Source organism: Lathamus discolor, chromosome 2, assembly GCF_037157495.1.
Source record: "Lathamus discolor isolate bLatDis1 chromosome 2, bLatDis1.hap1, whole genome shotgun sequence".
Taxonomy (NCBI): domain Eukaryota; kingdom Metazoa; phylum Chordata; class Aves; order Psittaciformes; family Psittacidae; genus Lathamus; species Lathamus discolor.
In genome coordinates, this window is record NC_088885.1 from 6,035,578 (window position 1) to 6,058,832 (window position 23,255).

A 23,255-nucleotide genomic window follows, 5' to 3' on the forward strand; every position below is an offset into this window, starting at 1 on the left:
CTTGTGCTGGTACATCTCAGCCTCCCCAGTGGACACACAGCCTTTCTGCCTCAGCTTTGCCTGGGTTTCACACAACTTTAGTCCAGCATCCTGCCTGGTCCTTCTGCTCCACCACCTGCTCAGGGCCTGCTCCAGCCATGGTGTCTGCCCACGTGTCCCTGGAAGTATCCAAAAACTGTGTAGATGAGGCCCTCAGTGACATGGTTTAGTGGTGGCCTTGGCAGTGCTGGGGTAAAGGCTGGACTTGATGATAAAAAGCCATATACCCTTCTAGCCCTGAGTCCTTACAGATTAAGCCTTCATTGAGACTTAGAAAAGTCATATTTGCCTACTGATTGGGTAAGTCTAGGGGTTTCTGTGAGAGAGAAGAGAGTTCATCTTCTTTGCTCTTGTCAGTCTATGGTACACAGGCTGAAAATGGAAAGATTGTCTAAATGCATCCAAAATACTTAATTTTTCCAGTTTTCATGTCTACTATTCAGACAGGACCAAAACCTCAGACAGATGATGTGTTGTGTTCAAGGTGCATTTTGTGGATGTGACAGGCAGCTCCTCACCTTGGCAACAGCAGCAACATATTGCTCTGAGCCAGACTTGATTGTTACCCTAACAGGGAGCTGGGACAATACCATGGACCTTGTAGAAGCTTCAGTAGACTTATAACAGTGAAACCAGAGGAAGAATTTGGCTTATGAGCCTATATATATATAGATATTGTGATGTGAATACGTGATAAAGACAAGTAAGTTCCTGGCTTGTAGATTCACATGGTCGAATAAGCATGTAGGTCTTATTAGTAAATGCTTTATTTGCATGTGCATTTATGGTATTCATTTATACACTTAATTAAACTTAAATTTAGAGCTTGGAAGTTACAGGAACTCCAACTCCTTCTGAACACTGGAAGTCTGGTGTCTCCATAGGTTATCTTCTGGGGACCCATCCAGAGCTTTTCATATACTGAAAAGAGCACTGGAAAGTTTAGCTTGTGTATGGAATACAGGAAAGGGCCATGCACATAACACCCCACAATGTGCTGTTGCTTATGAGTGACCACCCTTGTGAAATTCATTTTTGTCCTTGCAGTATTCTGGTTTCCAGCAGTCAGCTGACAGATGCTTCATTTGTGGGCATTTGATAATGGACATGGTAAGTGATAATTGCTCTAGGAAACAAAGAAAATCTAACAGCTTTTTGGAAGAATGCACCAAAACCAAAATATATTCATGGCCAGTAGTGTATGTTATCATATGGGAGTCTGCCCAGTGGGAGACTGGTAGCAGAAAATCCACTCATGCTTTTGTTGATCTTTGCAAGGAAGTGAAGCTCTCACCCTGCTGTGTATGGTGAAGAGACTTTTCTCTGCCTGTTTTCAGTGCATGTTAAAAGCAGAGCCTTTGGCTCTTTTATACCCTTTTGGGCTTCCCTGGGCAGTGTATTGCATGATTCTGTCGATGCTTCCTGCTTCAAAGTGCTCCCTTGCTGTGGGGTGTCAGTGTGGCTCTGCTGAGCCTTTCCTGTAGTTAACCTGTGGCTTCCCATGTGCCTTCAGGATAAAGCTACTGTCTTGTTGTCTTGGTTTTTGTGGGTGCTGATACTCTGGGGAACAGGTTTGACCCAGAATATGTGATCCAGACCTCAGTTTAGATCTGCAGGAGTCCTCGCAAACTCTTCAGTAGGTTCATGGACATCGTGGTGAAGCAGGCAGTTCTCGTTGTCCTACAACAGGTACCATCCATTCAACATGTACACAGAGTGGGTCATGGCTCAGCACTGCTCTTTAGCCAGCACTGGGCAGCATTCAGCCATGATCTGAGTGATTCAGGGGGAGACAAATCCATGATCATGTAGCTGGTGGTGTAAAACTGCAACTGAGGCAAAGAAAGGAGGAATTCCTGGGTGGTCAGTTCACAGCACGCCTCCCAGGGTTGTCTGATGCTTATCCTTCATTATCTTTGCTTGCCTGCTTACACTGGAAAGCATTACAATTGGAAAAGCTGTTTTATACTCCAAAGGCTTATCACTCAGCTGATGGACCATGGTACTCCAAGCAGTAATTGCTGCCCCAAAGCCAGCAGGTGAATTGCAGCTGTTGATCTCAACAGTTTCCATAGACTGTGTAAATTAGGAAGCCAGGCAAAGCTCTTTGATATCTAAGGGACCATGAAAACCTAGCAATAGTATTTGTTTCAGCCTCTCACGGAGAGTATAGAGATGTATTTCCTTTTGTTGGCCTGGTATGTCTTGCCTTGTGATCCTGCTATGTATTCTCCACCTGTTGGCTTTGGAAATTATTTTCTTTGCTTTAAATTCTATCACTTCTATCCTTTGCAATGCTAAATGCCTTGACTGAGACTCTAAATTGTTATCTTACCCGTGCTAATAATTCATTTCACTGGAACCAGGTGATATATACTGATTCCAGCTGCCCTTTCCATCCTTCTTAACTCATGTTTCAGATGAGGTGCCTGAAAAGAGACACAAACCAGCGATGAGCATGCAGCCTGGTATAAAGCTGTGTGTTTGTTATTTTCACCTTTACTGGCTGTTCACATGCATTTTTCGTCTCTTGGTTTGTTGCAGATCCTGCAGGCTCTAGGGAAATCATATCATCCAGGCTGCTTCCGATGCGTGGTCTGCAATGAGTGTCTGGATGGTGTGCCGTTTACTGTAGACTCTGAGAACAAAATCTACTGTGTCAGAGATTACCACAAGTAAGGACAAAATAGCAGAGACGCTCCTATCAACAAGCCTCTAATTCAGCTTTTCAGCTAGTAAGGAAGTGTGGATTAGTAAAATAGGGACAGGTTAGAAGGTACAAGTTTGAGGATAGGGCTAGACCCTAGAAATTCCAGGTGTCTCTCTTCTTGGCCTGCCATTGATTCCTGTGTAACTCTGAGGAAGCCATTTAGCCCCTGGGCTTCAGCTGCCCCTTCTGCAAAGCACAGATAGTGAGGAATAGTGGTCAGGAGGTGTTCAGTGATGTCAGAAGTTAGTCTTGCTCTAAAGTAAGACTGTGAATGCCTGTGGAAATCAATGTGAGTTACTTTTTGAGTAGTTGAAGGGCTGAGTTTGCATGTAAAGAATCACCACTGAACCCGCGAAGCAGAACTTTAATCCAGCTCCAAATTCAACAGCTGATAAATCCACTTAAAATCACTTGTCATTTAGGCAGTAAAATAAAAAAGCAATGCTCTTTGCTGGTAGTTACGATATTAGAGCTGTGCACATTTTGAGCGTCCTTCTGGCTTGCTTTGCTCAGTTTTCTGAGCAGGCAGACTATTAAGTCTTGCCCAGGCAGCTCCTGCAACTATTCCGTGTTGTGCCAAGAGGAGAGTTGCCTCCATGTGCCACTGTTGTTCTGAAATGATATGCATTGCCATGTTATTTATTTATCATATGATGTTGTGTTCTGATGTGTTTCTCTGGGGATGGGTCCTGCTCGCTTTCTCCTCATTTTCTCTTCCAAATCTCGCAGTAGCAGCCAAGAATTTTACAGGGGGGTTGTTGTTTTTTCTGGCACTGAGTGTAAAAGATAAGGTCTCTTTTTGCCTGATTGAGCAACATGTGCCAAGCATTGCTTACAATGAATGCTAACATGAATTTATGATCTTGGGATGCAAAGCTTTCCTGTGGATAAGTTAGTTGCAGCTGCAGCTTTTCATCATATCGCTGACAACACACAGGCCTCTCTTTTTATGTTGATCCGTAACTTGCCTTCAATTTCTCGTTGCCTTTCCAGAGTTTTAGCTCCAAAATGTGCAGCATGTGGACTTCCCATTCTGCCCTCCGAGGTGAGAGCCTTTTATTGCATGTCCCCTCAAGGGAGGAAGCATCATGTTTCAGGTCTTGCTCTCTTTCACACTTGACCCCCTGACAAGGCAAATATACTTGCGGATGGGGAGAGATGATCACTTCCCCCAAAGTGCAACCTTTTGACCTGAGTTATTATGCTGTTGTTGAGATGTGACCTTTCTTTTGCTCTTGCTGGGCCAGGCTGCTTTTTTCATCTCCTGCAGGATTATACTGCTGCTAGTTTTATGTCCAGGATACCCTTCCTTCATGTCAATAAATGCTGGTGGCACTCATGAATGACATGTGTGACCCCTCCGGGACGAACTCATTTTAATACTTGGAGGAGATGAATCTTGGGCGAAACTAATTGAAAATGCTGAGAAATGTGATATATTGAAATTACCAAATCAATATGCATAGATTCATAGGAAATTTTGGGTTAGGAGGGACCTTAAAGCTCATCCCGTTCCAACCCCCTGCCACAGGGAGGGACACCTTCCACTAGAGCAGGTTGCTCCATCCCCATCCAACCTGGCCTTGAACACTGTCAGGGATGGGGCATCCATAATGTGTGATTTGAGGTAGACGTGACTGTTAAACAGAGAGAATTTTACATTTCTGGTGTTGCATTTTAGAGGATATCTGCAGTCAGTCGGTGATGAAGCTTTACTGTGAAAATAACTGCAGGTGGCAGGATTTACTTGGGGTGTCCAACCAGCAGCCCACATTAATTTCCCCAACATTCCCATTGTTGCAGGAAGCAGTCAACAGAGTGCATGTGTCAGATCCGGCTGCAGTCCTTTGTAATTACTCTTTTGCTTGAATGCTTGCAGGGGTCTGATGAGACCATTCGGGTTGTGTCCATGGACAAGGATTACCATGTGGAATGTTATCACTGTGAGGTAGGTCAGCAGCTTTCTCAGGAAGTGAGCACTTCATAGTGATAACTACTTTTATTTTTAAGATAGAAATAAATCTCCTGCCTTCCAATGGCTGTAGATGAGCAATTCAGACCTTGCATTATGTGTCCTTTGTATCAGTGGCTGAGAAATGTCCCGTTGAATACAGAAGTTTTTGCAGCAATGTGTCTCAGCTGCAATTTCATTTGCTATCATAAAGTTGTGGGCAGCTTATTTGTTAATGAAGGAAATGTAGTGACTTAATAAGGTTTATTGCTGGCTTTCAGAAGCCTTGAGCTCCAGATCACATTAGTGTATCTGATTTCCAAGTCAGATTGTTCGAAAGTGCTAAAGTGATGACTGATCCTGTGCAGTATAAGTTACCTTTAGTCTCCTGGGAAATGAATGTGTCATTGGGGCTGGAGAAAGGTTATGGCTGCACAAAAAGTCCTAAGAGATGCCAGCTCTCAAACACCATTTGGTCTCTGTGCAGAGCTTCCCAGAGAGCCTTCATACTCTGCTGTGAATTAAAGAGATGTCTTCTTTCCCTGTGCTCATAATGCAGTGAAAAGAGGCTGTGTCTCAGCAGGCTGGTTTCACATCGCTACTACTGCAATTAAAGTAATGTGAAGAGGTGAATCCTACCCCAGAGTGTAAGGAGACACGAGCATGTTTAAAATACATAGTGTTGCACCTCGCCACAAGATAAAGCTTATTCAATAAGGCTACTTAATACAAATGTGTACATGGCTGCCCCTGAAAATGCCTGTGTCAGATGTTTTCCTTCTCATGGCGCATGTTGGACTTACTAAGAAGGAGCTGTTGGGTGGGTGTCTTCTGTCCTTGTCACAGAATCACCTTCCTGGAAGCCAGACCCCAGCTGACACTGGGAGATGAACACATGCTCTCATAATTTGAGCTTCTCTTTGCAGGACTGTGGACTGGAACTGAACGACGAGGACGGGCATCGCTGTTACCCACTAGATGAACACTTGCTTTGTCACTCCTGTCATCTGAAACACATAGAGAATGGCACAATGCCAGCAGCTGCATACCAGCACCACTACTAGCCTGCACGGCTGACATCAGAAAGCCAGGACAGAAGATGGTTACATGATCTCCCTCTCCCCACCCTCACTTGGTTTCCTGTGCATGTTTTTCACCAGTCGGCGATGTTCCGGTAAAAGGATATGAGAGATTTTTGCTGGATTCCCAGGGTTTTTATGCTTGTGAGTTCCAGCTGTATCAAACCAGGTCTACTTGACCAAGAATGTGGTGTGTTACCTAAACTGGTTTACTTCTACGTGCCTTTTTCTGCTGTCTGGAGATTCCTCTTAGCTCCTTGTGGAAGATTCTTCAGTGAAAGCACAATTTGCTGTCGTGCCTAAGAACTCAGATGGTGCCATGCACAATTAGAAAGCCGGAGGCTGGCTTGTCCGTCTGCCTGCTTGATGGGGACATCGCATCAGTCTTACATTAAGAGTTTCCTGAGAAGCACATTTCATCAGATTCCCCGAAGGACATCAACCTTTTAATACCAGTTTTTAGACACTCTCTTTTTATTAATTCTTTAGGGAAAGACAAGAAAGGGGTCTGCGCAAAATGGCACACTCAGACTTTTCAGTTAATTCCCAGGTATCGAGCATGGCTGTAAAAGCACCAACTCTCCAAGCACAAACCAGGCATGCTGGCTGGCAGCTGGAGGCCAACATCCGGTTTCAAACAGAACAGAAGACTGGAGCAAGCTAGGCTGAGCGATGACTTGGGGTTCTGGGCTTGCATGTCAGCATGATACACAGGGGCCAGCCTACTGTGTCCAAGTGAAGAGTGGATCATGTTTGGAAAGGAAAAGTTGGGATGCTGAAAGTGTGGACACAGGGGAAATCCATCCTCATTCCTGTTTGCGGAGCAAAAGCTCTCCCTACACAGACACTTGCCCGAGTTTCCCAGTTGGTCCCCACAGCTCAGACCCTGGGCTGGTCACTCCTTTCCATGGTGTTTACCCAGCACAAAGCCATTTCATAGTGGTGCTTATTTAGAGCTCAAGGTCCTTATGAAGGCTTTGTTTCACAGGGATTTAGAGCCCAGCTCCACAAGCTGTACTCACATGAGTATGTTGGTATAAACAAATGTGCTCCCATGAATAACAACAGCTTATATGAGAGAGGGATTAGAGTTTGGCCCTTGCTCTCTAAAGCAGAAAGGCAAATTATTTCTCTTTTTGACCCCGGCTCAAAGGAACGTGCTCCCCCAGTTTGTGTTACCTAGGTGATAGGTGTGCCTGCAGGGCATGCTCTGTAGGTACCAAAGCTGTGCAGCCCCTCGTGTACAGGTACAAAGTTTTTCTTTAAGAAAAAGCTCTTAATTTAAAGCCTCAGGTTCATTTGGGGTTCTTAGTTACCCTTTCTAATGTATTGTGTTGAGTTAAATCCTCATCTGTCTGTGCTAAAGATGCAAATTTGGTTCTGACTGGCAAGAGCATGACATTCTTGAAGATCTTTTTAGTGAGGAAACTATGATGAATTAGCTGAGCAGTGGCACTGGGACTCCAAAAATGAGCCTATGCTGAGAACCCACCATGGTTCAACCAGACCTCTTTATCAGTAGCGTACACGTAGGTGCTTGGACATCACACCATGTAGTCAGACAGACTCCCTTGTGTACCCATCAGGAGCAGCTCAGGTACTTGGTAGCCACAAGCTGCCTGTCTCTGCTAATACACACCATGGGCCTTCAATTTGTGTGGTACAAAATGCTGTGCTAAGTATTGAATGGTAAAACAAATGGAGACCAGTGACCTGTTAGCAGCTTCCAACACGTCTGTATGGCTTGCCTTGGCTGAAATGTGAACATCCCAAACTGCCCACGCCTCAGGAAGCTTTGGCATGGAGTTTGATGGGGCCAACAGGCTATCCAGCCTTCTGCCCCATCCTGCTGCAAGTTACCTCTGCCTGCTGTTACTGCTCTTGGGGATGGCAGCACACATCTGGAGGTCAGTCTTGTGCTGGGAACCACCAGGAGCTCCAGCTTTGGTGTAGCTTGGCTCTGCAGCCCACCAGTAAGAGACTGAAAGCTCAACAGGGAAAACTTTCCCAATGCAGTGTATGTGGCTCTGGGGCATATTTATCTTTGGAGAGTTGCACATGTGATTTAAGAGGGGGTAAAATTGACCCCAAATAGGGCCTTAAATTTAGACTCCAAATGCTGGGTAGTGAGGGATGGGAGCAGGTTTCAAGGTGTGACTGTGCTCTTAGGACTGTCAGAAGGGACTGAGGTGGGACATAACACCTGGTAGATAACTCATTCCCAAGCAGGTGGGTCCTGTCCCTGAGCTTCCTTTGGCAGCAAGGTATCAAAGTGGCTTCTGGAAGTGAGCTGGAAACAGCAGCCTTGGTTGCCTGTTACTGTCTGTGAGAGATCAGCTGTTCTGTGGCTCATGCTTTTGCTAGCTCTTGGGTTTTAGAGCATTTCCTGCCTTTGTTTTGGAAAGATCTGAAAACACCAGTGGGACTGGTGCTTTCTTTTTAGCTGCAGTTTAAACTACGGCCTCACTCTTGCACAACCCCAAAATTGCAGGCAAGAAGGGAGGATGGAGAAGAGCCATTTTCCTTCGTGGAAAGCCTCAAGCAACCTGGTTTTGGTGAGCTGTCTGGAGGAGCCCCCTTTGATCACTGGGAAGCTGTTCCCACGCAGTGTCTCCTTACTCCTGCCAGCCATAGAGTCACAGACTGTTTTGGGTTGCAAAGGACCATATGATCATCCAGTTCCAACCCCCTGCCATGGGCAGGAACACTCCACACTAGACACTGGGTGACACTGAGGCCCTGGCCAACCTGGCCTTGATCCATCGTGTATCCCTCAGCGCTGGGGAAATGAGGGCTGCCCTACTTTCAGTTTTGAGGTCCTGTGTCAATTATTAAGTGCCAATGCTCTCTTTTCCTGTGTTTACAGAGCTAGAAGCAACAGTGTGAAGCTACTGAAAATGGAGCATGTGAGCTTGTGGGTTTGAAGCTGAAGCATCTACTGCATTGCCCTGTGTGTGCTGACTTGCTCCACTTTTATCTTTGTCAGTTAGAATTCATTTAAGCTCATTATTTCTCCAAGGCTGTGGGTATCTTGAGTCCCTGTTGATTGTCCCCAGCTTGTCTCTGGCCCTGCAGCTGCTTGACAGTGGGTCTGGGATTCGGAAATCATAGAATCAGACTGGTTTGTATTGGAAGGGACCTTAAGATCACCCAGTTCCAGCCCCCTGCACAGGCAGGGACATCTTCTGTTAGACCAGGTTGATCCAAGCCTCGTCCAGCCTTGCCTTGAACACTGCCAGGGATGGGGCAGCCACAGCTTCTCTGGGCTGCCTGTTCTAGTGCCCAAAGAAGGGGTAAACTTCCCTGTGTTTCTTGCATAGGGAAGGCTTCTCCTCCTGACTCCTCCACCAGGCATCAGTGGAGCTGCAAGCCCTTGCTGCCTCTCTTCAGGCAGGCAGGTAGCTCTGGAGCTGGAGCTGTGTGGCTTTGTGTCCTCTGCGGAGGAGCTGCAGGAAAGGTGTTCAATTCTGCCTGTCTCCTGCTCATACACACTGGGTTCTGCATTGGGTTCCTATGAACCCTGCTGTCTATTTATTGAGATGCTGAAGCATGCCATGAAAAGTTAGTCCTATCTCCTCCCCCAGAGTGCTTTTCTGGCTGGTTTTAGGGCAAGGGACCCCTGAAAGTCCCATTGTGCTGGTAATGAGCAATTCACATGCAAATAGTTACTCAAGTGAATTCCCTGGAACTTGCTTTCAGGAACCAGAGCTTAATAGATTTTTTTCCCATTCAGATCATGCTGTTAACACAAAACCTCATTTGAATAGTTTTGTTTTGTTTTTTTTTTTTTTGCATAAAAGCTGGTGAAAAGGCCTAGCTATAGACATTTGTGTGTGATTTAAAACGTAAGAAACACGTGTTCTAGTGATTTAGGAAACTGGTGTTAAACACAGGGAGCAGCAGTTTCAGGCAGGCTGTGAGGAGCATCTGATGAGGTCTGTGCCTCTTTCTGAGTTTTGCTTGGGGGCTTTTAAAATGTTTTCCCAGTTTTCCAGGGTTTAAATGATTTTATTTGTAGATCTTTTGACTACAAAGTGAACGGCTCCTTAGGCTGGAAATGGTGGAATTTCATCAGCATTGGGCCTTGAAAGGGGGAAAATAGACTTGGAAAGAGTGGGTATGGGTCTGGCTGGCTGTTCAAAAGACAGGGTTATCTTTGGCTGCCGAGAGGAAGAAGTGATTACCTTCCCATGCTTTCTCCTTGTGCTGATGTTAGCAGGTACTTGACATCCCTGAATTTCGGTGTTTGGGTCTGCCCATAAGTGCTGCTGGGACCTCCACCTCTGTCCTGTGAGTTGACAGCCCTGAGGGGAATGGCAGGCACACGCTTCCTGATGGATTCAGTCCTTATTTTGCTCTCCTCTGGAAATTTGACCACCTTCTTATTTCAGCAACAGCAAACCTGGGGCACTGCTTAAAGGGAAACTGGCACACGCTTTGACCTCCACATCACCTGAGTATCATCATACAGTGACTCTGTACTCCACTGCTGTTGCTAAGAGAATCACATGAAGAATTCCATCTGCATTGAACTTCCAGTCCCACTGGAACCAGTAAGGCTGCACATGTACATGAAGATCTATGTGTGTGCATGGATCAGTGCTGGATCACAGGCAGAGTGGTGTTACTACAGATGAGACATACCTAAGGATGAATCTGTGGCAGTGTAAGAGTGGCCTTGAAATGATCGCTGGAATGGACTGCCAGCTTTTCTGTTTGATAAACAGTATGGTCTGCAGCTCTGGGGTGCACAGAGCAAGAAGGATGTGAAGGACTTGCTTTTGGTTACCATATTCCTGAACATTTATTAGAGGGGGTTTTGAGGGGAAGCACACTTCCATACACTGGTCTGGGCCATTCTTCTCACATGCTAGCCTTGGCTGCGTGCTCTGTGTTCACTTTTGGGGTGATGTGTGCTGTCGTGTCTGCGCACATGGAAGTGAGAGCCCTGCCTTTCACACCTCTGTGCCCATGCCAAGTGCCTGCAGATGCATTTTGAGCAACTTTCTGTGTATGAGCATAAGGACAAGTTGACCCAGGCTGCATCACTGAGGAAACATCTCTGGAGTCAGTACCTGCAGGCAGGGAAGGGCTATGACCAGATCCACATCCCTTTTCCCCCATCCTCTGAGGCCTGTCACTGAGAAAGCTGGGAGGGTGTTTGTGTTTCTCATCACATAACATGTGTTCATTCTTCTTTTCCATTCCTGCATCCTGTCGTGAGCCCAGACAGAGTCTGGACCTGCTCACCCACCCTTTTCCTAAGGAGAAGTGGAGCAATAAAACCCCTCACCCTGCCTTCTTCCAGGGCAGCCAGAAGCTCATGTAGCCATATGCAAGTTGAGAGATGGGAAGAAACTTATCTCCACATGAACATACACAGCATAGAGCCCCACGAAGGCTGACCACAGGGATGCCCTGGGGAGCATCCACAGGTGGAGGGATGGCCAGGCTGCAGTTCCCAGCCCTGGTGGCACCAACCCTTGTCCCCACGCAGCAGGTCTGCGGAGCACAGCCAGACCTGGGCATGCTCCCACAGGCTGTGGTTTTCTGTATCCGGGAAGCAAATCCAGAGCCTGGCTTAATGATTCTCAACGGTACTAATGATTTCATTTGTTTCCTTCAAAGCTCAGCTCCGGGAAAGAGTGTTTGAGGATTTGTGGTGGTGTAACTACCCTCAGCCACCTCTGAACACAGCCCTCTTCTGTGCTGTTACATATTTATAAAGGAATGAAGGCCGGCAGCGGGAGCTGTTGTGATTTTGGTGATTAAAGGCAATACGGTAAAGCGATGCTCAGCGTCAAGTCTTACCTAGAATGATGATTGCCATTGCACAGCGTCCCCAGGGAGGGAGTTATGTTGTGGAATGATGGTTTCCCAGCCTCTGCCTTCTGCCCCCACCCCATCCCATCAGTAGCTGGAGCAGGGGCCGGTGAGGGAAGCCTCCTCAGTGGGCATTTCCAGTCCTTCACAGGCCACTGGTCTTTGCTGCAGCCCCGTCGGAGGCTGTCCTGCTCCTGCATCCCGACAGGGAGACCTGGGTGTGAGGAGCTGGGGAGGGATGTGGCAGCAAGCTCCAGACACAGCATGGGGGGGCTTGTTTGTGGCGTTGGTGGGAATGGTTCCATAGGGGGAGAGAGTTCCTGTGGCTTTGGGAGGAGGTGGCCGTGTGGTGCCCCATGGGCTTCACTGCTACCAGTGACTGTGAGACCTCATAGAATCATAGAATCCCAGACTGGTTTGCGTTGGAAAGGACCTTAAGATCATCCAGTTCCAACCCTACGCCTGAAGATGGGATGCGTAAGTGCTGATGGGCAAGCAGCACCAAGGAGCATGGAACTATCAGCTAAAATGAAGCAAATATATAGGACTGTGGGTAATTATACTTCAGGCTTTCCCCTCCTCAAGGCAAGCTTTCCAAAACAAGGGGATCCTAAGGGTTGAAGGGGCCTCTGGAGATCACCCAGTGCAATCCCCTGCCAGGGCAGGGCCTCCCAGAGTGGGTTACACGGGAACATGTCCAGGTAGGCTTGGAATGTCTCCAGAGAGGGTATGATGCCCAGATCTGGGATGATACCCAAAGGGCTGGATCCAGTGGGAAACTGGCCAGGAGGCCTGCCCCATGCAGACCCCCAGACCTGGGGTGTCTCCCTAGGCCCACATGGACACCAGCCCCTCCCACAGGAGCCTGTGTTGAGGGCTGCCTAGAACACAAACATCTGTACCGCACATCCAACCCCCGGATGCTTTGTAGGGATCTCCAGAGCACCCCAGATGTCCTGGGCAGCTGGGGAAGGCCAGAGTGGGTCTATTCTGGAGTGGGGAGGTGTCCAAAAGCGGAGGGGGTGCAGATAGCACCTTAAGGATGGAGCTCAGCAGGGGAAGTGGAAGAAAAAGAGCAGCCGAGCCAGCCAGGAGTCGAACCTAGAATCTTCTGATCCGTAGTCAGACGCGTTATCCATTGCGCCACTGGCCCTGCTCGAGAAACGGCTCCTGCCCACAGACACTTCAACACAGGCCCCGCAGGGGGCAGCCAGCTCAGTGCAGCCTCCCCTCCTAAACCCCACCCTCTCGGGCGTGGCCTACCGCCCCACTCGCGCACTGGCCAATCCCCACCGCTTCCTGCAGCCGATCACCACTCCGGGGGCGGGGATAGAGCGCGGTTGCTCAGCCAATCGTGGTGCGAATCAGTCAGCCCAGGCCCGCCCCCTTCCCGTCCGGGCGGCGGCGGCGGTGCTGTGTCGCGCTCCTGCGGCCGTTTGTCCTGTGCGGGGCTCCGTCCCTCAAGGCCGGGGACGCCTCGGTGTGGAGGGGAGGGAGCGGCCGGGAGAGACGCGGAGCCGGGGGCAGCAGGAGGGGCACCGAATGGCGGCGGCGGCGGGAGCGGCGGCGGCGGCGGCCTACGCCAGCCTGAAGCTGTGAGTGACCCGCCGGGAGCGGGGGGGCGCGGTCTGTCACCGAGCGGACCCGGCCGCTGGGACGACGGGCGCCTGTCCGCTCCCCTCACGGACCCGCTGTCCCCGGGCGCCCAGCGGCGGCTCGTTGCCCGGCCCGGCCCTCGCTAAGCGGGTGCCCCGGCCTGTCCCACCCCGCCTCGGGGCCTCCCCGGGGCGGGGTGGGACAGGCCGGGACAGCCGGGTCAGCGCGAAGGGCTTGGCCCGAGGCAGCGGCTGCGTGCGGCGGCCCGGAGCGGGAGGAGAAGGAGGAGGAGGAGGAGGACTTTGGCCGCGGGTGCAGCTCCGCTCCGCTTTGGCTGTCCATCTGATAGCCCGGCAGCAGCTCGGGTGTCGGTCTCCCTGCCCTCTGGAAGGCTGATGCGTGTGGGTGCTCAGTGTGCTGGGCGCGGTGCGCTGCCCTGGGCACAGCTGGGCTCACGGAGGAGGTGGTGGGGAGCCCCGGCTGCCGCCTGCTTCCCTCATAGGTGGTTGCTGTAGACACCCGAGCGCTGGTACGAACGGGAAGCTTTGTATATGCAATATTTCCTGCCCGCAGAAGGTTCTTTAGGTGTGCGTGCCCATCAGCACAGCTTTATTTTGGTGCCAGTTGATGGTTTTAACTTGTGGGGCTCTCCTGTGTAGTGCCAACTGTGACTGCTGGTGTAATTTATTTTCCTATTAAAACAAGGGGTTTAGGGGAGAACGTAACCCTTTGGGCTTGTACGTTTGCTTCCTGCCTTTTACACAGTGAAAGAAGTTGCATAACCAAAGCAATGCAAAGTTAAATCTGAAGAGGTGTTTCCATTCCAAGTCCTCATGCTGGCTGGATGAACCTTGTGAAAGATGACTCTGGTTGGAACTAATGATTTTAAGGTCCAACCGAAACTATTCTGTGATTCTATGAAGCTCTTCATGACTGACTGAAGCCAAGAGGGAGATGTCCTTGTGTGTCCTAAAGGCGTTCCCAGGCTTCTGACCTCTAAATATTAGCTTGAAAGTGTGTAACTGAGTTACTGGTGCCATTTTCGGGCAGCAGGTTCTGAAAGTGATTTTTAAGCCTGATTTAACTGTACTTAATGCTCTGTTAAGTTTCATTTGACAGTCATATTTTGGATTCAGAGCAAACATCTGTAGGTCTTCCTTAGAGATCTGTATAAACAGTTTGTCATAATGCCATTATGTGTTTAGAAATCACTGGGCTTCTTTCCTTATTTTGATTAGGTAGCTAAGCGAGGGTATACAGACACTGAAGATGATTTGAGGAGTAAGATCCTCAGTGATGGTTGAAAGACTTGCTTATTTGGCAGAAAGCTCTTTTTTCCTCTTGTCACCTAAACAGTGTTTGTCTGTCTTTAAGCTGAACTTGTGATCTTTCTGCCTGCAGAGGAGAAAAGTATGAGTAGCAGTTGTGTGACTTGCAATGCAGTCATTCCTACTGAGAGTCTCTTTAAGTGAAAGCACTTCTCTGGATACAGGCTGGTAAAGAATTGTCTCATTTAAAGTTTAATCCTCACTAAAAGTAAGCTTTGGTCTGTTTAGAACGAGGCTGTCTCAAATGTAGTTTAACATGAGGTATTTTTGCTTTATAAACTTGAAAACAGAACTGTTTTGCTTTCTGCAAAATGGGCTTTTCTCTGTGTGATTACACCAAGCATGGTAATGCCTATAGACTTTCTACCAAGCATTTTAAGATACTGGACCATGACTTGGGTGATGAGTCACCTTACCAGTATTCAAGGTCAAAGGAGAATGTTGTTCTGAGAGATCCAGGCTAGAGTCCAGTGTGGGGGTTTAGTGGTGACAGTGTTGTGGGTTTTTAGCTGACTTCTCTTTCTCCCTATGAAAAAGTAAGATTCTGCAGCTCACCTCTTCTGGGTAGTCTGGTGGCCCTGTGTGGAGCTTCACTGCTTGTAGTGCTCCTCAGGGTCCCATTCGGTACATTCAGTACCAGATCCTAGCTCTCAATGCAAACCTTGTGCTTTCCATGTTATCAAAAGTGGAGACTCGAGCCTTGATCAGTGTCATCATTGAAGTTCAGGTGATACCAGTAAAAATGCTGATGTCTAATGTCTGTGCTACTTTTGGCGCTGGTTGAGTTACACCAGCAATTACTGGGGAGAACTGCTAACCTAAAAACTGCTACCCATAGATGTCATCTGTGTCACTGCTATACTTACTTAGCTGCTTCTTGTAGCCTCAGGAGCAAGTTGTAGATTCAAACAGCTATTACAGGTAGCAAGCTAGTGGATGGTAGTAAAGCTACCAGTCCAATTCGCCAGTAATTTGGGGAGAGGTCCAAAAGTACAGCTTGTCTTTGTCTTCTTTTGTTTCTTGCTCTCTAAACTGAGCTTGGATAATACTTCTAGAAACAGCAGTATGCATCCTTTTTTTTCTTGCTGAACTAAGTGGATTTCACAGTGAAGCTCAGGGATGTTGTTTGAGGAGGGCATTAACTTGTGCAGCAAATTACTTGTCATCTTGAGCAAAACCTAACTGGGAATAGCCATTATAAAGCTGTGCCTTTAATCCATGCCTTTTTCTGGTATTTCCATTACTGTTTTTCTTTAATCCTGGCATTATACTCCCTTTCTTCTCTCTCCATCAACTACTGCTCCATGGGAGATGTTCCAGTTCCTTGAGCTGTTTCTGCTTGAGGAGTAATATTTATGGTAGATGTATAATTAGCACACCTGCTCACCTAGAAAATCTGGAATCTCTGGGGTGTTGAAACCGTCAGTGTGTTGGTACTGTTACTTAACATGCTGTTGGGACTCTGCTTATACTAATGTCTTTCCTGTTACTTCGCTGCAGACCACTTTGGTATCTTGAGTACAGCAAAGCCATTGCTGCACAGTACAGGGCGTGCTTTTGGCTTGCATTATTATAGTATTTAGAGGTTGACATCGAAGAGGTTCCTGCATTAAAGCAATGTTAAGTACTTATGGTGAAATAATCAATTACTGAAGTAAGGGTTTGGCTGTTGAGGCCTAGAAGGCTTAAGTGGTATTGAGTGAAGTACTATCTTTAGTTGCCATTAGAGCACACTGGGTCTTCTTTCATGCAGTACCTGAACACAGGAGTATTCTTGTCTGTAAGATCAACCCAATTAAAATGTGGGATGCAATTCTGTATCACCTTCATGGTATACAAGACTGCTTTGTAATCCAACTAACAAAGTGAAACTTCACAACAAATACACAAATAAAAAGTACCACTATCTCACTTAACTGTAAATTAAGCTGACTTTACACTTGGTGTAAGCAAGCAGTGGTTGTTGCTTTTCTTCTCTTTTGCCTCTATCTTGGGAATCACACTTTCTTTCTTTCTCACCTTTGTATTGTAGGAATTAAATCTATTGAGTAAGTTGCTTTACCTCTTGGCAGCAGTCCACACAATTCAGTTAGAGATGACTTCAAAATGAGATTCAAGTCACCTTCAGTAATATTTGAAACATGAATTTGGTGATTGCAGTTCTTTAATACCTTCCCTTTTCTAGAGTATCAGGAATTACATTATCAACGTCACATATTTCCATTTATCATTCTTTGTTCTTTAGCAGCACTGAGAAATAGGCCCATGGTAGTCGTGGTCAGGGGTTTTTTGTATTTAAAATGAAAGTGAGTGAGAGGAACTCAGACTCGGTGAAGACTTTATATGCTGTAAAGCTGTAATGGAAGCAAGATATTGCTGTTAAGAGTTCTTGATGTTTTGGATGCTTACAGACAGCAGTGATGACGTATCCAAGGAGCAGGAAGGTTCCAGTGTCAAATATTAAGGTTATACAAAAGCAGAATATGGCCTGGTGTAGGAAAACCAGATTCAGAAGTAACTACAGACATCATGGGCTTCTGGAAAATGCTGATATTATTATTATTATTAATTATTTATATAATACTAGCACTTGGACTTCCATCTTTTCCTTATTTCATGAGAAGAATAGAATTAGTCTGTGATTCCTAGTCATTATGAGTAATCCTTCTTTCAGCACTTAATATCTCCTTCTCAGATCAGTAAAATAAGCATTTGTTATCTTTCTAAGCTTGTGAACAGCATACAGACTTGGTACTGAGGATGGTCTGTGGGAAAATACCATTCTTGTATGCAGTGCTCATCAGCTTCTTTCCTGAAAGAGAAGTGGGAGGCAATCATCTCAGTTACCATAGTCTTAGTGATTGAAAACATCATCTAAACAAGGAGACCACTAGCCTAGTTCTGGTAACTGGTAGGTTTGTATATCTGCATTTGGGCTGAAACCTCTTAGAGATCCCTCTGTTGGGATCACCATAAAGTGATTTCTCTCAACTTCACAGACAGCTGTTAGAGCTGCCAGTTTGGTCCCTTGAACTGAAACCAGGAATCACTTGACACTTTTGCCACCAAATCTCGTCTTGGGGCTGACTGTGGAAAGGAGGATTTTGATTGCAAAGCTTTCTTTCAAGTGTGTTGGTGGTAAAATGTAGTTTAAGCAAAGTTAGAAATATACAAGCATTGTGTAAGAGGAGATAAAGGTGGTGATAAACTTTTAAAAGGGCAGTCAATGGTAGTGGCAAGAAACAAAATATGGACTAGGATTTGAGAGAGAGAAAAGCAGGGGGTTGCTCTACTGAAGCAGGGCATATGGCACATTGGGAAACCAGGTATAATTTGCAGTGGCAGCCTTAAGTCTCTCCTTTTTCTTAACTTATGATGAGGATAATTTCTCCCTGATAAATGTGAAGTCTGTTATTACTCTGGAGTGGAGTAAATGTAAAGTCTGTTTACATGACAAATATTCTGTACCTGTAAGCTTTTTCACAGTTGTTTGAAACAGGCTTTAGCTAATATGCAAGTAAGTCTCAATGCTGAGACTGTAGGACAGTCATGGCCATTTGCACTTTCTAATAAGAACAGCTTTTAAAACTACTAATCATGGATAAGAATGCTCTGTATGGTCAGTGTGGGTGTCTTGTCTGTGTTGTCCTCTCGATACAGAGTATCAAAAACTGAAGCTACTACTTTGAACACTTCAACGTATTTGCTTAATGCAGATGAGGAAAAATGTGTAAGCATCTGTATTAAAGGCATAACATGTCTAATATGAAACTTTGCAGTGCCTTTTCCCTGTTTTCAGCTGGATTTTTCTGTATCAACTGACCTCATAGAAAAACCTGACTGTTCAGCTAAACCAGTGGAAGTTAAGTAGCTGCAGCTTGCTTTAGGTGGAAAAAATGCCTATTACTATCTCTTGCCAACAAGCAGTAGGTTTCTGACTGCATCTTAAATAATATAACCTGATTTTAGATTCTTTAACAAACTGGGGGCTTATGAATGTCCTTAAGCTTGTTCTATCTCTGTAAGCTTGTTCGCCACTCACTGTAAAATCAGTTCCCATTATTGCTGTGAAACCCTGTTAGAGAGCCAGGTGTGCGTATGTGCACTTCATCCAAAACAAACAGGCAAAGCAAAGTAGGAGCTTTAAGGCTTCAGTGTACAACAAACTCCATGTTTGTATTTCTAACTCTGATGGCTTTAGTTTCAAAGATCCCTGCCCATAGCAGGGGGGCTGGAACTAGATGATCTTAAAGTTCCTTTCCAACCCAAACCATTCTGAGATAACACATTTTATAAGTATTCATGAAAGATTAAGGAAGCTGATTTAGAAAGGGTACATGGTGTGTTTCCCATTTTAGGACACATAGACTGATTTCTCTTTGAAGAAGTTAAGTGACCTGATGAACAGGATCGCTTTATGCTCTATTGTGTTTGGTTTTCAGTTCAGTTAAGCATTTGGACTTCTCTGGCTTTCCTCTACTTGTGCAGAGAGGCTGTAGACTCTCTGGCCTTAGGGAGTGCCAAAGCATTCCCAAAGAAATAGGGTTTAACTTTAAAGTTTGTGTCTGTTAGACTTGTATCAGGGATGTGGTACATTAGTTTCTGATATATTAGAAAGTGCTTAGCTAAACTACTGATTTTGAAGTTTGCTTTTGGCTTGTCAGACTGTGGCATAGTTCAAGCTTATATGAGTTGAAATGGACCACTGTGTACATAAACTCCCTTTCATGTCTCTGGCATAGTAATAAACAAGAATTAAGGTTATTAAACAGATGGTGGGTTTTGCATTACCTGATCAGCTTGACTTGGTTTTTTGCACTGTGAATCTCAGTGGCTGTTGGGAATTATCCAGTGAGAATTGGGGGGGGGGGGGGGGGGGTTGCAGCTGAAATGAGGTTTAAAATTTCTTACTCTTTCTTCAGGTGGTGAAGAATAAATAAAGCCAAAGTAAGTGGTACTAAACAAATTTCTTCTTCCTATCCATTCTCTTAAAGGCATGTAACACCAGAGAAGTTCTATGTGGAAGCCTGCGATGATGGAGCAGATGATGTGCTTGCTATTGATAGAGTCTCCACAGAAGTCACTCTTACAGGTACTCCCCTCACCAGCATTTCACAATATAGGCTTCTTCATCCTTTTTGTTGGTTTTGTTCTAGGCACTCCCAGAAGATCCTCAGCACCTTGAATTGATACTGGGAGATTTGTTTTTATCTTTAGTTACTGTTTTAAAATAGTACTTTGCATTCCATCCTGGAAATAGCTTTGTTTGAAATGGCTTTTTGCTGTGGGATTGATGCTGTGGGTAACCAGGGTGATAGTGCTTGCCTCTTTCTTTTTGTAAGACTGCCCATCGTGACAGTAAAATCTGAGTCATTCAGGCTAGTTGGGATTGGTGCTGCAAGTCCCAAACATGGGAAGTGCTGAACACTGGGCATCTGCAGCTGTTGCCAGATTGTCCCAGTGCTGTCTTTTAATACTGAAACCTGAATTCTCATAAAGCCTCTACAAACAGCAACAGGAAAAAACCCCTCACTGTAAATTTAGTTCTGTGTCGGAAATCTGGATTCAAATGTCAGTGCAAGTAGTGTTGAGCATACTGATGCTGAGGTCTCCAAAATGGTACTTTATTAAGAATGTGAAATTAACGCACAAATTCAGTCAAAGAACTTGAATTAAATGACAACATGAAGTTAAGGCAATGAGTGACTTGCTCTTCAGTGCTTCAGGAGTTTGTACCTTAGCATTACTGATACCTAAACAGACAGAAATGCTACAGTAATACTAATATAAAAGCAGTCAGTCTCTTGTGTACTTCATGTAAGAGGAGTGTGTCATCCCACTGGTAATTTTTGTTGTAGTATGGTATTTCAGTTTCTCCTTCAAAACTTTTTATTATAGTCATCCCTAGTCTTTTGTGAGTTCACATCTGTTCTCATGACTGGTGTTTTGTCAGATGAGCCTGCAAGGTGTTTAAAACAAAGGCAAATACAAGTGCTGTCTTTCTCTGTTCTTCAAGCTCTGAGAAAATACCTAACTCTGATTTGGTTGTTTTGGGTTTCTTAAACTCCTCTAATATCCCTTCTGTTACTCTAGAAATGTGAATAGAGGAAAGTTTAACAGGCTAAGACTTCTAATTGATATTTGAATACCTTTTGGATCTCTTGGTATGTTGTTTGGAGTACTGTAATCTATACTGTTCTTGGTAGTTTTGCAGAGATAGACCAAAAAGTAAACTGGGTCTCTGAGATGGAAATAGACTGAGGCTCAGAAGAAGCAGTCAGAAGAGGGAGGTACAAGCATTTATGCTTTGTTTGTCCTTGATGTCTAGATGGCTTCAAAGCAAAAAGCTTCTGGAAGCTGGCAGGACAATACATTATTGAGGAGTTTATTTGCTGTATTGTCATGTGAGCAAGCTTGAATTTATTCAATTAAATGACTATTTTGATTAAACGTAGAAATTGGGTTAGAATGCTTCCATATCCTTCCCTCCCACCCCCCATCAGGCTTTGGAAATCTGATGCTTAAACTTAAAACTAGCAAAACTTGAGATTTGACCAAGAAGCTTTGACAAACCTACTTTAATAGTTTTCCAGTATAGGCATGAAAGAAGCAGACTGAAATTCTGATGATGCTTTTTCCTTTTGCTTTTCAGTCAAGAAAGATGTTCCCCCCTCAGCAGTGACAAGGCCTATATATGGTATTTTGGGAACAATCCGTTTGGTAGCAGGTAAGGGAAAGAGAACTGTGCTCTTTAAAAATACTTAGGCAATATATATTGCTGAAGAAGCTTTAAAGGCAAAAATAGTATCTTGGGTACTTACCTGAGGTTACACTTTCATCAGTATGATGGCCTATCCTTGTGGCTGCTGGAGGATGGAGGTATCCAAATACAGTTGATCACAAATGTTCATGTACCTCTTAAACCAGTAGCTGCTCTAAAGGAAGGGTTAGCTGTGATAGCTGGTTGAGTTTTAAGGCATAGATTTAAAATGTGTGCAAAGAACGTAATTTACTTTTCATAACTGTTTTAGCTGGAGGATTTGATGAAACGGTCAGATACTGAGTTGTGAAGTTTGACTTCAAATCAATAATCCTGGTACAGAACTGAGTGACAGGGTGATAGATTAGTAGATGCAGCAGTTCAAGTAATGGTTGTGTTCCAACTATCCTACATATATAAAGAAAACTCAGCATTAACAGTAAAAGGACAGACTGGAATGATTGTAAATTTTAGGCAGTTGTTGGATAAGGTAAGAATAAGCTGTGTGCTTTTTCTGAGTATCTCAGTGGTGTTCAGCTTTAAACAGTCACTGCCGCAAATAAACCTGATGTGTAAAGTCTGAGCTTCCAGACGTTACATCTGGAGACTTTTATTCAGTATGCATGCTCCTTATTACATCATTTTTCAGACTACTTCAGTCTCAAACTCTAATAAAGTCTATACAAAAAGTCTTTTGAATAGCAACTTTTGAATAGCAATTTATGAATTGCTATTCAAAAGATCTTTTGTATAGACTTTATTAGAGTTTGAGACTAAAGTAGTCTGAAAAATGATGTAATAAGGAGCATACATACTGAATAAATGTCTCCATACATAGAAAGGATTTAAGTTCGCTCATTGCAGTATTCTCAACCATAGCAAAGTATCATTGTGTTAAATGCAGTAAACTTCTGACAGGGTCTTAAACTACTGAACTTTATATGCTGGTATTCTAAAGAATTGTGGATTTTGTAGAGTAAGAGCGATATAATGGACACCTGTGTCTTAGGTGCTTGACAAGATCTGACAGTTTTAAAACTGTATTACCCCAAAGGGGAATTTTCACAAATTACAGGCTTGGTAATGATTGAATATTATATAAAATATAGAAGCATGCAACTTATTAAAATAGCCTTTCTCTTTCCATCCCCAAAGCTTTGCAGTGATTGTTTGTATACAGCTGTTAAACTAAAGATAATATCAGTTAAGAGTAAATGATTTTATGTTGTTAGTAAATGATACTGTGGTGTTAGGTAGTTTGTTATTGTCTGTAAAACTGGTTCCATATCTAGCAATGCAGCATCTTTGGCAAGCATAAATATTCTTCACCTATTTACAGTGTTAAGGGGGAGGGGGAAAATTGCTGAATTAATATCTGAAGCTCTGAAGTCTCAAACAGAAGGCTGCATACGCAAATAGGAAAAGGCATTGAAAATTCATGTCAGATGTATCTATTTGTGTAGCGTCTTTGTGGCATAGCTGTGGATGGAACGTGCTGCTTTTATAAGGTATCTGGATGCTTCTGACACACCAGCCAAAAGCAATACATGTAACTTGAGATGCAAACATGCTAGAGCATTTCTGAAGTGCTTAAATAGTCCAAATAAAAGGTATAACACGGGTACAAAAGTATACTAGATTTGGGGTTCTGTGCTGCTGCATGTAAAAAAAAACCCTTGCTGTTTTGCTCCATGGAAGTTGTAAGTAAGCATTTAATGGTTATAAGATGTAGATCATGAGACATTTTTATCCATTGGTATCCAATTTGATGAAGTATTCTTTTTCTTCAAAACCAAGCTGGCACTGAAATATGGTAGGTAGAAATAAGAGTATGTTGTGTTACCAGCAAGTGTAAATCAATTGCTTTGAGTGACCTGTCTTTATTATGGTTTTTTGACTTTCTTACTTATGCAACCAGGAAAACACTGAACTTCCTGTCAATTATTAAAAGGAACCCCCCTTCTCTTTA

General features: G+C 44.9%; 2 protein-coding genes and 1 non-coding gene across 8 annotated transcripts in view; 2 read left to right on the forward strand and 1 right to left on the reverse strand.

The window, feature by feature from the left end:
- Nucleotides 1–11,570, forward strand: part of LIMD1 (LIM domain containing 1) — a 33,684-nt gene extending 22,114 nt beyond the window's left edge. Inside the window, exons 4-10 of one of the 5 annotated variants that reach the window (XR_010609775.1) lie at nt 1,087–1,149; nt 2,584–2,714; nt 3,743–3,794; nt 4,629–4,697; nt 5,627–8,729; nt 9,999–10,069; nt 10,171–11,570. Coding sequence is in view for 2 of the 5 variants with exons in the window: in XM_065665596.1 (XP_065521668.1) it covers nt 1,087–1,149; nt 2,584–2,714; nt 3,743–3,794; nt 4,629–4,697; nt 5,627–5,764 (453 nt within the window). In the remaining 3 variants the exon portion in view is untranslated. The other 4 variants (XR_010609774.1, XR_010609773.1, XM_065665596.1 and 1 more) reach the window with 4 other exon arrangements.
- Nucleotides 11,571–12,682: 1,112 nt separating this feature from the next.
- On the reverse strand, nt 12,683–12,755 carry TRNAR-ACG (transfer RNA arginine (anticodon ACG)). The gene has a single exon. It is a non-coding gene; the product is annotated as a tRNA-Arg (tRNA).
- Nucleotides 12,756–12,989: 234 nt separating this feature from the next.
- SACM1L (SAC1 like phosphatidylinositide phosphatase) overlaps nt 12,990–23,255 on the forward strand; it is a 30,398-nt gene continuing 20,132 nt past the window's right edge. For both annotated transcript variants that reach the window (XM_065665599.1, XM_065665600.1), the window contains exons 1-3: nt 12,990–13,197; nt 19,521–19,618; nt 21,179–21,253. In XM_065665599.1, coding sequence (XP_065521671.1) covers nt 13,145–13,197; nt 19,521–19,618; nt 21,179–21,253 — 226 coding nt within the window. In that variant the 5' untranslated portion in view covers nt 12,990–13,144. The remainder of the gene's footprint in view (nt 13,198–19,520; nt 19,619–21,178; nt 21,254–23,255) is intronic.